Here is a 12,176-nt window from a genome sequence, read left to right as displayed (position 1 = left end):
AACAAAGTTTGTGGATGGCAAGTTGTATTGATCTTTAGTTGTTTCCCAGCTCTTTGGAAAAGCTTTGTCAAGAACTGGCTCGTGAAAATTTGGTCTCTATCTGAGACTTGTCTTTCGTTTTCATCAAGACCTATCACCATTCTCGAACAATTATACATGAGAGGGAAAATGGCTCAACCTTGCCCCTTTTGCTCCTTCCCTTCCTCATTCAATTATTGCAAATCCTTCATAATCACCACTTGTCATTCCAAAATCCTTCTCCACGCCCCACGCTTCTCCTTACAAGGCTATGGAGTGGATTGAGAAAATGCCCTCCTTTGTGGTTGGACCCGTGACAGTGTATCCTCCTTTATGATACATGATTATTATGCATGTAGAGGCTTTAGAAAGAGTTGACACGTCTCCACAATTTTGAAGGGTGCAGGGTGAATAAACGTGTTGTGTTATGCATGCAGCAGGTGGCACACCTCACACGCAACCTAGCCCAAATAGGTAGTTCCAAAAGTGGTTTTGGTTAGAACTTAGAAATGTAACAGTCAAATGTCAATGGTAAATTAAATTCCCAAGACGAAAGTCATGCCCAAATAGATTCGACCGGCTTACGAATACGATTCCCTTGTTATTATAATAATTCTACTCTTTTTTATTTAAACACACTTCTTTAATTGGTCACGCACAAGTAAAGACGACGACGTCAATGAATTCGGGAATTTAGATAATTAGATGTACCGAGGGGGGAAAAGTTACTGCAAGTTAAAATGCCAACTTTATTTCTATTGCCGGAATGTGACAATAACCTATAAATAGAATTCGATTTGAGACAAAGTCCTTTTGGTTGCATCTCAAAAGGAAAGAGACACACTGTAATACATTGAGCTTAAAGCCCATCATATTTTCACACACAATTACACGTGTAATTCAAACAAAATCTAACTATAATTTTTAAAATATCTTTTTTTCTTTCATAAAATAGATTTGTATAAACTACTAATTAACAACCATGTCTTTAATCATGTGCTCAAGAAATTTAATCGATTAAACATTAAGTGCATATTTAGTTCACGCTATTTTAGAAAAAATCTATTTGCTGCGAAAATGTTTTTTAAAAGATAAGAAATTAATTACTTTTTACAGATAAACTTTATCAAACAAGCTGAAAACATCTCATGTATCTTATTTGTATTTGTAAATACACATCAACAGTAGAAAAGTATAAATTAAAAAAACATTTGATGAAAAATTATTTTACTGACATTAAAAATTATAATTACAATATAAAAGTACAGATTCTTATAATAAAAAGTATTTCATATGCAACAAATTCTTTATACATATAAGCTACATCTAAACAAAATTTGAAAAAGCATCCTCCCTTTCCTATCAAATTAAGACATTCACTCATGCAAGGTCTACATTTGTCAAATAAAAATTAACTGGAAAAATACATGAACTTCTACAAGCCCCAAAAACATAGCAAAATTCTCACCTAACAGTCTTATGCATTTAATTAATTTAGTTAATAATTTAATATGCTACAAAGGAGAACTACTCTCGTATATAAAAGTCCAATTTCTTGTTAGTAAATGAAGAAGAAGCGCCATTATAATGAATAAGCAACTGGATGATTAAGAAACATTCAGAAATGAATACATACAAGTACACAGAAGCAAAGGAGAAACAAATTGGTCATAAAATACTCAAATTGACAAATATATAAATAATAAATAAATAATCCTTTTGCTTCATTGAATTAGTCTTACCAAAACCACATGGGGGTACATTAATCAATCTCGCATATTTATATTTATAGGGCCCTAATAAAATGAAGGGTACATTGATTATTAATTAACTGTTACGTAATTACACGTATTCAGGAGAGTCCCATAAGGTGTATTCATGCTGTATTTCTTCCCATCCACTCAACTCCAAAGCATAATTATGACCATGATGCGTCATCATCATGGAGTCATCATCAAAGCCAAACCTGAGTGCATCTGCCATATGCATCATCCACATCTTTGGTGAGTCCAATGGTGACTCATTGATGGCCTGAATTTGTGTGGGTGAGAGTCCAACCCTAACAGGAACCACACCACCCTTAATATCATTACGACATTCTTGATCAGACATTGATGATGAAGATGATGATGATGACATCATTGGTGTTCTTCTGAACCTCAATGCTGCTTCTTGTGCTGCCACTTGAACATCCTCGGATTTCGAACTCTTTGGCCGTGGCAATGTCTCAACCAATTCGGGAAAGTTGAGCCTCGCGGCGCGTCCTCTAAGGTGCAACGCTGCCACGTCATATGCTGCTGCTGCCATCTCTGGTGTCTCGTAGCTCCCTAACCATATTCTACTTTTCTTCCCTGGCTCGCGAATTTCCGACACCCATTTGCCCCATTTTCGTTGTCGAACACCACGGTACGATGATGATGTTGGAGCTATAACATGTTCTTGCATGGTGGTGGTTGTTTGTTCCATTGAATGAAGAGTTTGAAGAGGGGTTGTAAGTTGTAACACAAAGCAATTTGGTTGATGAGAGTGAGAGAGTGATGGTGGTGGTGATATATCGATATATAAGTGTGACTATATAAGGTTGAGAAATTATGTGAGGGAACACAGGTGAGGTTCCTCGTAGTTACACGTAAGTGGGGAACATGCTGTCAGTGAGAGAGCAATGGGGCATGTTTACTACTACCCTTTTGCATTATTGAATCTATGTGTGATGTCACACCAAGACTTGGATTAATTTAAACAGTGGCTTGATTAATTAATAAATATTCTTCTTCAGTTTTTCACGTGATTTGTTCTATTTTTCCTTCTTATTGTTTTTTAAATGATGTTAACATTATATATTCTTTTCATCTTTGCTCATTTTTTTTAAAGTTATTATAAGGGCATCGTGTATATAGTCCAAACTTGTTGTCAAAGTGTTGGTGAGTGTAAATGAAGCTAAGAGCTTGGCATAAAAGAAAAATAAAGGGATTGAAACTAAACAGAAAAGTAGGGTAAAAAAGGTTACTGAGATGCCGGTGTTAGATTCAAATTCCACTTGAAAAGTGAAGTATGAAAGCAATTTAGTCTGATTATAGATTTTTAAATTGTTTTTAATTAAAAAAATACTAATTAATTGCTAATTTTTTGTGTCTGAGTTTGAATTTCCCATGACCTCCTAATGCAATGTTTCTATATATATATGTTTATGTGTGAGATATGGCGGTGGCTGGTGCAGTGGTGCTCCATTTACCTACCACCAAACCCACACGGTGGTTATGGTTATAATTTCTTCTTCTAGAATATATAAATTTTTTCACTGCCAAGTTAGTCAATCGCTGAATTAGTATTAGGGGAAAGTCACTCACTCCCAACAACAACATAGCTGTTAAAACGAGTTTTTAAGACTTGGACTTAAGCTTTATGCTTCGATTTCTAAATAACATTAAAGCATAAAATTAATATAAGAAAACAATGTGTCCAAAGAAAAAAAAAAGAAATGTGGTTGATAGTGAAGAATTTTTGTGTAAAAAAAAAAAAGATAGTTGAGAATTAATTTTTTAATATAGAGAAAGCATGAGCTAGAAAATGTGGGTCCAAAATTATTAAAGTTAAAGCAAAGGATAAAAAATAAGACAAAGATAGAGATTGACTTTGTTGAAGAGTACAGTACCTCATCTTAAATAGGCCCCGGCAACATTCAATTGCGTGATGCTTTTAAGGATGTTTCTAATCCGGTTTAAGTCACACATTATGAAAATTAGTAACACGAATAATTAAGGTAAAATCGACAATGAGAAAAAGAAGGGGTGAAAAATTATACACGAGGAACGTAATATATTTCATCTTTATAATAACAATTTTACTTTTATTCTCGAGTATTTTAAATGTCGCGATATGAACTTTCAATTTTAATTGTTATATTAACTTTTGAGATATATACTATTTTGGTATTCAGGGAAACATGGGATTTGTTTTGGATAGGATATTAGAAACACAAGTGTATATATAATAATAGTTTTGGAAATTACCAAAATATTAACATTATTTTTGAATTAATCAATTATGATAAAACAATTTTGTTCTTTAGAACATTGATTCTGATCAATTGAGGGTGTTGACGGTGTGTACGCGTAGGTACGGTTTGAGACGGTGGCAATGTCTGTTATCTTATCTTTAGAAAGCATGGCTTCATCCAGCTGTTAGCCATGGTGGTGATGGTCAGAGTCATGGATATGGATATTTATATTACTATTACACGAGTCTTTGAATTCAGTGATACGTGCCATTCAATCACGTGCTATTTAAACATTTTAATTTGCTTCCAAAACTAGATTGCAAGTCAAGCTACATATATTTTACAACATTATATCTATAATGTCTTCATTACTGTCAAAACAATAATATTTTGTCACTTGTTATCAATCCCACTTTTTTAATAAGTCTTCTTCACTCATTTCCTTTATTTTTAATTAGCCTTCTTCATTTACAGTTTAATATGGATAATAGAATAGGACATGTAATTATGGGAAAGAAAAGATCCCCCTCAAGATGTTGATCTTAAGTTTTTTTTTATTTAATAAAATTAGTTATTAACTAAACTAATAGATATTGAAAAAATTTATTTTTTAAGAGATGTTAGTACATAAAAAAAGTTTTTACGAATATTTGACATGGAAAATATTAATTTTTGGCATTTGATTTGTTATTTAAAAAATAATATTCTTATGAAACATTAATTCTCGAAAATTATTTTTGCATAATTTTTCTACAAAATTATTTCCATGATAGGTGAAAATTAACTTTTTTGAGATAATTTTTCTTTAATCCATAAAAATGTCATGTTATCTTTATTTGATTATTTATTACATGAAAAATCTTTGACTCTGAGTAACATTTAAGACATTTATAGAATCATTTATGATCAACTAAATATATTTTCATGATTTCTAGAAATCATGATTTTCAAGATTTTTAGGAATTATAATTTTCAAGATTTATGATTCTCATAAATTATGATTCCTATGCAAAAAAAATTGTTGTGTACCAAGCATTTCCTTAGAGTGAACACTTGTCCATCTTATTATACATCAATAATCACTTTTAAGTAGTGTTTGTATTTCCATAAATCCTTTTCAAGTTTTAAAAAAGTTTTGTTGAACATAACTCACTTTTTATTTAGTGTTATTTATCTTTTTTGTGTTTTGGAATCTGCAAGCAAATATTTGATATCTTTTGTAACAGTAATCTAAACACACACTTAGAACATGTTTGTTTTGCTTTATTCCTGAATTTCAAAGTCACGTTGAATATAACTTTACTCTCTTGTAATTTTGACGTTGAACGAAACTAAACAAGAATACAAACATGCTATTAGTCTTTTTCTCTCGAAGAAGACTATAGTATTTTCATCTTCTTTTTTATTTTTATTTTTGTTGAACGTTAAAGTTAATCAAAGAAATTTGTATACAATGATTTAGTGAAACAGGAAAGGCCCAAGATCATTTAAACCCTAATAACGATAGGCCCGAACCGTCACTCAGGAGCCTATTGAAACTTACTGCTTTCAAATTGAATAGTAAAAGTCTTAACGGAAAAACATAAAATAGTTGAGGAAAAATAATCACTGGTTCATTAAATAATGAAATTAAATATTAAAAATTCCTAAACTATGGTGTAAATAAAATAATTCCTAAACTATTTGAGAATATCTTAAATAAGTATTTATAATTTAAAAATTTGCAATTAAATCCCTAAACTTTTAAATCATTTTTAATTGGGCTCTTTGACACATTTTCACTAAGATTCCATTAACCAAATTGAAAATTTTCAAATAATTTCAAGAATTGTATCACTAGTTTAATTTCTCAGTATGTCTATAAGATAATTTAAAAAAAAAATCGTTAGCGGTGTGCTCGACTGTATTTTTATTAACCTTTTAAAAATTATTCTATGAAACAACTTTAAAAAAAAAACTATTTTTTTAGAAAATAGAACTACATAAAGAGGATGAAACAGAATAAGGAAGAATATAAATAATAGCAAATTGAAAGTACAAAAAGCAAGCTAGTGGAATAGGGATGTCATGTTATTTTTTTTTTCTTTTCTAAATTATATTTTTAGTTCTCTATTTATTTTTAAAATTTAATTTAATTCTATTATTTTAAAATGGTTCAATTTGATTTTTTAACTTTTTAAAAATATTCTGTTCTTTTTCTGTCTAAATTAACATCAATTATGTTAATGAAATATGATAAAAGGATAATATTGAACACCTTTTAAAAATTAGATGATCAAATTGAATCATTTAAAATGTTCAATTTGATCTTCTAATTTAAAAAAAAAAAACTTAATGTTATTTTTTCACTTAATTTCATTGACAATATTAATTTAGACGGAAAGACAACATTCAACATTTTTTTAAAATAAAATGATCAAATTGAATTTTTTAAAATAACATGACTAACTTGAATCTTAAAAATAAATAAAGAGACTAAAAATATAATTTAACCTTTATTTCTTTTATATGCAAGAATCAAATTTGATACTAAAAAAAATTTACAATATATAGACACTCTCAATCAAATGAAATAAATGTTCTTCATATATATTTTTAAAAATTGAAGAGAAGATATTGACATTCAAAACCCGCTCTTATCAAACTAGTTTTTTTCCAAAGTATAAAACTTTTTTTTTTAAAATAGGAAAATCCTTCTCAACTTGATCATCAGTCCAAAAATGTTTCAGCCCAAGAGTCCCAGCCCAAAGCTCCTTGATTCGTTCTTCCCTCTGCAGCTACGAATACACTTTCCACGTGTTTGTTGCACCTTTTTTTATTCCTTCTGTTATTACCATATCTCTCTGTTAGAATCTTTGCATATCTTTTCTGATTTTCATTTTCCATCCGTCATCCCCTTTTTGTAACCTCTTTCTCTTCTCATTCTCTTTGTATATATACGTATCATTATCAATAAAATGTAGCAGAATGAGATTGATTGCTATTCTCATTTTTCTCTTATCGTGCTCCGTTTTAATGTTTATGTTTATTATGGTATCAGAGCTCTTCCTTTGAAGGAAGAGCTCTGCTGCGCCACTCTACTCTCTTTGTTCCTTCTTCATGGCTTCTATTTCTTCAATCATGAATGAAGGATTTGAGTCCGTTACTGGCATACACAGTTACCTTTATCTTCACCCCAGTGAGAACCCATCTATTCCTCTTGTTTCCCCTGTTCTTGAACTCAACAATTACCATACATGGAGCAAGTCCATGGGAACGGCCCTCAGTGCTAAAAATAAGCTAGAGTTTATTGACGATAGTGCCACAGAACCACCCGTTGATGATCAACATTACAATGCTTGGAGACGATGCAACAACATGGTTGCATCATGGATTGTTAATTTTGTCTCTCTTCCCATTCGACATAGCATAGTTTGGATGAATAAAGGTGAAGATATATGGAGAGATTTAAAAACACTGTATGCCCAATGTGATCTCCTTCGCGTTTCTGAGCTGCAACGTGAAGCCTCATCAATCAAGCAGGGAGAGTTCTCAGTCACTGAATACTTCACCAAGCTTCGGATCATATGGGATGAGTTAGATAATTACAGACCTGAGTTGATCTGCAAGTACCCAAACAAATGCTCATGTGACATTCTACCCAGTATTACCCAGCGAAGAGTCGAAGACCAAGCCATGCAATTCCTCCGTGGCTTGAATGACCAATATAGTAACGTGCAATCCCACATTCTTCTCATGGAACCGCTTCCTCAAATCACTAAAATATTTTCTTACGTCGTCCAGCAAGAACGTCAACTACAAGGAAAGAACTTTGCTGCAAATATCAGTGTCGAAGGAAGAAATTCGAATGCTAACTCGTGCACCACATCATACTTCTAATCAACCTAAGCCTGAATTACATTCCTCTGACCAAATTGAGCCTGATCTAAATAGTAATGAATTGACTCTTTCTCAACCAAGCTTTTCAGAGTCAAATAATCAACTTAGCTCTTCTGATCAGTCTTCTCCTATAATTTCTCCTCCGCCCACACAGATCAGACGATCTTCCAGAACTCACTTACCTCCTTCCTATCTCAAGGACTTTCATTGTAACATTGCTTCAACTGTCAGGTATCCTCTTCATTTTTTTCTTTCTTATAATCGTTTATCTAACTCTTTTCGCCATTTTGTTTGTTCCATATCTGTGATCACTGAACCACATTCCTATTATGAGGCTTCTAAGCTAGAGTGTTGGGTTAAGGCAATGAAGGATGAGCTTACTGCCCTTGAGATGAATAATACCTGGACCTTGACTAATTTGCCACCCGACAAGGTACCTATTGGATGTAGATGGGTATATAAAGTTAAGCACAATGCTGATGGCACCATTGAGAGATACAAACCCCGTCTCATTGCAAAAGGATATAATCAGCTTGAGGGTCTTGATTTTCTAGATACCTTTTCTCCTGTAGCCAAGATAACTACAGTTCATATGCTGTTAGCTTTGGCTTCTATAAACAATTGGTATTTGAAGCAACTTGACGTCAACAATGCGTTCTTGCATGGAGAGCTTCATGAGGAAGTCTACATGCATGTTCCTCCAGGGCTTACAGCTCAACCTGGGCAGGTTTGTCTTTTAAAGAGATCTTTGTATGGGCTTAAGCAAGCCAGTAGACAATGGTATGCAAAATTATCTAGTTTCCTCCTTCTTCATGGTTATCATCACTCTCAAGCTGACCACTCTTTGTTTTTGAAGTTCTCTGGTCCCAACATTACAGCATTATTAATTTATGTTGATGACATTGTGCTCTCTGGGAATGACTTGTCAGAAATTACTCATGTCACATTCCTACTTGATCAAGCGTTTAAAGTTAAAAACCTTGGAGATCTTAAATACTTTCTCGGCCTTGAGGTAGCCTGTTCTGCTGATGGTATTCACCTTTCTCAAAGGAAGTATACTCATGATGTGTTATCGGATGTTGGCATGCTGGCTTGTGCTCCTGTCTCAACCCCCACAGATTACACAACTAAATTAACTTCTGAAACTGGAACTGCTCTTGCTGACCCTTCACCATATAGAAGACTGATTGGCAAACTCATTTATCTCACGTCAACACGTCCAAATATTGCCTTTGCGGTTCAGAACTTGAGTCAGTTTGTTTCTTCCCCTACTGACATTCATTTTAGAGCTGCTTTTCATGTGCTTAGATACTTGAAGCAATCTTTAGGAGCTGGTATATTTCTCTCTTCTTCAAGTTCTTTACAGTTGAAAGGTTTCAGCGATTCAGATTGGGCAGGTTGTGTTGAAACACGTCGTTCAGTTACTGGTTTTTCAGTTTATCTTGGTGATTCATTAATTTCTTGGAAATCTAAGAAACAGGCCATTGTTTCTCGAAGCTCTTCAGAAGCTGAGTATCGGGCACTTGCTTCAACCACATGTGAGATACAATGGCTTACATTCCTTCTTGAAGATTTTCGGGTTCCATATGAAAAACCTGCTCTGCTTTTCTGTGATAATGATTCGGCTATTCAAATCGCTTCTAATCAAGTTTTTCATGAAAGAACGAAGCATATTGAGATAGACTGCCATGTTGTTCGGGAGAAAGTTAACCGTGGTGTTCTTAAGCTTCTTCCCATACATTCCTCAATGCAGCTTGCAGATATACTGACAAAAGCCCTTCACCCCCATGTTTTTAGAGAATCTTATGGCAAGCTGGGAATGTGCAATATCCATTCCCAGCTTGAGGGGGGCTCTCAACTTGATCATCAGCCCAAAAATGTTTCAGCCCAAGAGTCCCAGCCCAAAGCTCCTTGATTCGTTCTTCCCTTTGCAGCTACGGATACACTTTCCACGTGTTTGTTGCACCTTTTTTTTTCCTTCTGTTATTACCATATCTTTCTGTTAGAATCCTTGCATATCTTTTATGATTTTCATTTTCCATCCGTCATCCCCTTTTTGTAACCTCTTTCTCTTCTCATTCTCTTTGTATATATACGTATCATTATCAATAAAAATGTAGCAGAATGAGATTGATTGCTATTCTCATTTTTCTCTTATCGTGCTCTGTTTTAATGTTTATGTTTATTAATCCTTATACTTAAATAAATTAAACTATTTATTTTAGCATTTATCCTTTTAGAATCTACAAGGATGTGTAAGTTCAAGTGTGCCACCCACTTCCCTCTCATCATCTCCACTTTATTTAACCTATCAATTTAACCAATCATGCGATAACAACACATTTTAGCATAATCAATCAAAAGTGACCAACACAAAAGTCTATTTAAGTTTAAGCTTTTTGTTTCTTTTCCTTATCAACAAAAGAATGTTATAAAAAATTAACCCATGGACGAGATAATTAACTTTATATCAAAATATTAGTTTACATATAACATACTATTTTTCCTTCTTTTTTTTTTTTTTTCAAGTAGTTGTCCCACTCAAGCAAATAAATAACAAATTTATTTTTTATATTTTTTTTAAGTATCCACTTTCTCACACAACTACAAGGAGCAAGAGGATGAGCAAGGGTTTTTTCTTCTTCTTCTTCTTTTACAAACTCGCCACTTTCTATTCTTTTTGTCTTTTTGTCATATTTAAGTTGAAGAGTTATAATGTAAATTACAAAAATGACTAATATCTAAAAAGTTGAAAGTTTAGCGGCAACTTGCAAATAGGAGAACTCTTTTTGGGCCAAAATTCTGGCTTGTGCTGTGTCCTTGGAGCCCAAGTCCAGACCTTTTACCATCTTTTAATAAATGATTGATTAATCGATTAGACTTAAATAATCACATTTAAAATTTCAAAAGCTCAAAGTATAAGTCCATTTTTTTCTTTAAAAAAAGTGTCTTAAGTTTGAAAAAACAATTAGAAATTTCTAAATAAATTTTAAATCCTACATAAGATTTTTATGTTATATATACTTAAGGGAATTTTAAATAAATATTTAAAGAAATTAATAAATAAGTGATATTTTAGCATGTACATTTCACATACTAAATTTCTATTATATTAAACTAAATTTTACAATAAATTATATATATATATAAATAATATCATACTTGAATTTAAATATATATAAAATATGTATAAATAATTTTGCAAAACATATAAATTATATTTTAGATTTAAAATTTAAAAATATAATTCATGTTATGATATAAGATCATTTTTAATTATTGATATTTTATTTTAAATTTTTTAAATAAAATTCATAAATAAATAAAATTTATAAAAATTCTTAAAAATACTTCTGTTAAAAAATGCTTTAGAAAGCACTTTCATTCAATATAGTCCATGTTTAATATATAGAAATTGATAAAAATAATGTAATTATAACAAGATAATAAAAAATTTAAACATAATAGAATGAGAAAAAAGATATTTATAATTTATTTAACAGTTATTTTAACATAAATTTAATGCATACACTAGGTGCACAAAGCACATGATTATTTATTAAATAAATATATTTTTAAAAGACAAAGAAGCCCTTTTATAAAATTTAAAAAAAAAATCCCAATTTTAGTTTATTTAAGAGGTTGATATTTTAGATGAGAGATTTAGGAAGTAGATTAAAGTAATTTCCTTTGTTTTTTAATACGAAATTATAAAATATTTTCCCTGCTCTTTAAAGGGGAAGTAGGATTTGGCTTCTTTTTTTTTAATAACGTGGAAAAAATACTAGGAAACCATATTTATATTAGAAAAAAAATATATACGTGGAGAGTGCTGAACAGTGAGCATATATTAAAATATTTTTTTTAAAAATAATTACTAATTGTTATTTAAAAAGTTATTTGAAGATATTTTAAATCAAAAACTTAATATTATAATCATAATCATGTATATTTTCATATTTCAAAAGTTAAATTTTATTTGATTCAAAATTAGGTAAAATCATATTTTCATAATATTCCCTCTACTTTTCCGTGTAAGGAAATGAATAAAAATCACCTTACATTATTCTTTATTAATTCCATTTATCTAAGCATTGTACAAAAACTCATAAAAATTTCTTTAAATAATATATTTTTTATTTATTTTCTCATTAATTTTCTCCCCTCAATTTCAGTTCCATTCATATTCAAACAAAGTGTTATTAATTCTGATAATTTTGTTCTAATTAACTCAAGAAGCATCAATAATATATGTACTTGACAAAGGATACACCGGTAATCT

The 12,176-nt window shown here is 31.2% G+C and overlaps 3 protein-coding genes across 3 annotated transcripts; 2 read left to right on the top strand and 1 right to left on the bottom strand.

Moving 5' to 3' along the window:
• Positions 1 to 1,714: 1,714 nt before the first annotated feature.
• LOC109810945 (ethylene-responsive transcription factor ERF022) lies at positions 1,715 to 2,588 on the bottom strand. Its single transcript, XM_020374560.3, has one exon. The coding sequence runs from the start codon at positions 2,482 to 2,484 to the stop codon at positions 1,861 to 1,863; it is 624 nt and encodes a 207-aa protein (XP_020230149.1). The 5' UTR covers positions 2,485 to 2,588; the 3' UTR covers positions 1,715 to 1,860.
• Positions 2,589 to 7,114: 4,526 nt separating this feature from the next.
• LOC145953563 (uncharacterized) lies at positions 7,115 to 7,894 on the top strand. Its single transcript, XM_083067541.1, has one exon. The coding sequence runs from the start codon at positions 7,115 to 7,117 to the stop codon at positions 7,892 to 7,894; it is 780 nt and encodes a 259-aa protein (XP_082923667.1).
• A 364-nt stretch (positions 7,895 to 8,258) lies between these two features.
• LOC109810897 (retrovirus-related Pol polyprotein from transposon RE2) lies at positions 8,259 to 9,809 on the top strand. Its single transcript, XM_083067540.1, has one exon. It carries the CDS (start codon positions 8,259 to 8,261, stop codon positions 9,807 to 9,809), a length of 1,551 nt encoding a protein of 516 aa, XP_082923666.1.
• The last annotated feature ends 2,367 nt before the right edge of the window (positions 9,810 to 12,176 follow it).

The sequence above is a fragment of the Cajanus cajan genome, chromosome 11 (genome assembly GCF_000230855.2).
Source record: "Cajanus cajan strain Asha chromosome 11, NIPB_CcT2T_4, whole genome shotgun sequence".
Lineage (NCBI taxonomy): Eukaryota > Viridiplantae > Streptophyta > Magnoliopsida > Fabales > Fabaceae > Cajanus > Cajanus cajan.
Note: the sequence above shows the minus strand (reverse complement) of the source record. Positions and strands in the feature narration are given on the sequence as shown.

Excerpts from the sequence above, each read along its gene's own strand:
- LOC145953563 (XM_083067541.1), top strand. The coding sequence starts at position 7,115 with ATGGCTTCTATTTCTTCAATCATGAATGAAGGATTTGAGTCCGTTACT.
- LOC109810945 (XM_020374560.3), bottom strand. The coding sequence starts at position 2,484 with ATGGAACAAACAACCACCACCATGCAAGAACATGTTATAGCTCCAACA.
- LOC109810897 (XM_083067540.1), top strand. The coding sequence starts at position 8,259 with ATGAAGGATGAGCTTACTGCCCTTGAGATGAATAATACCTGGACCTTG.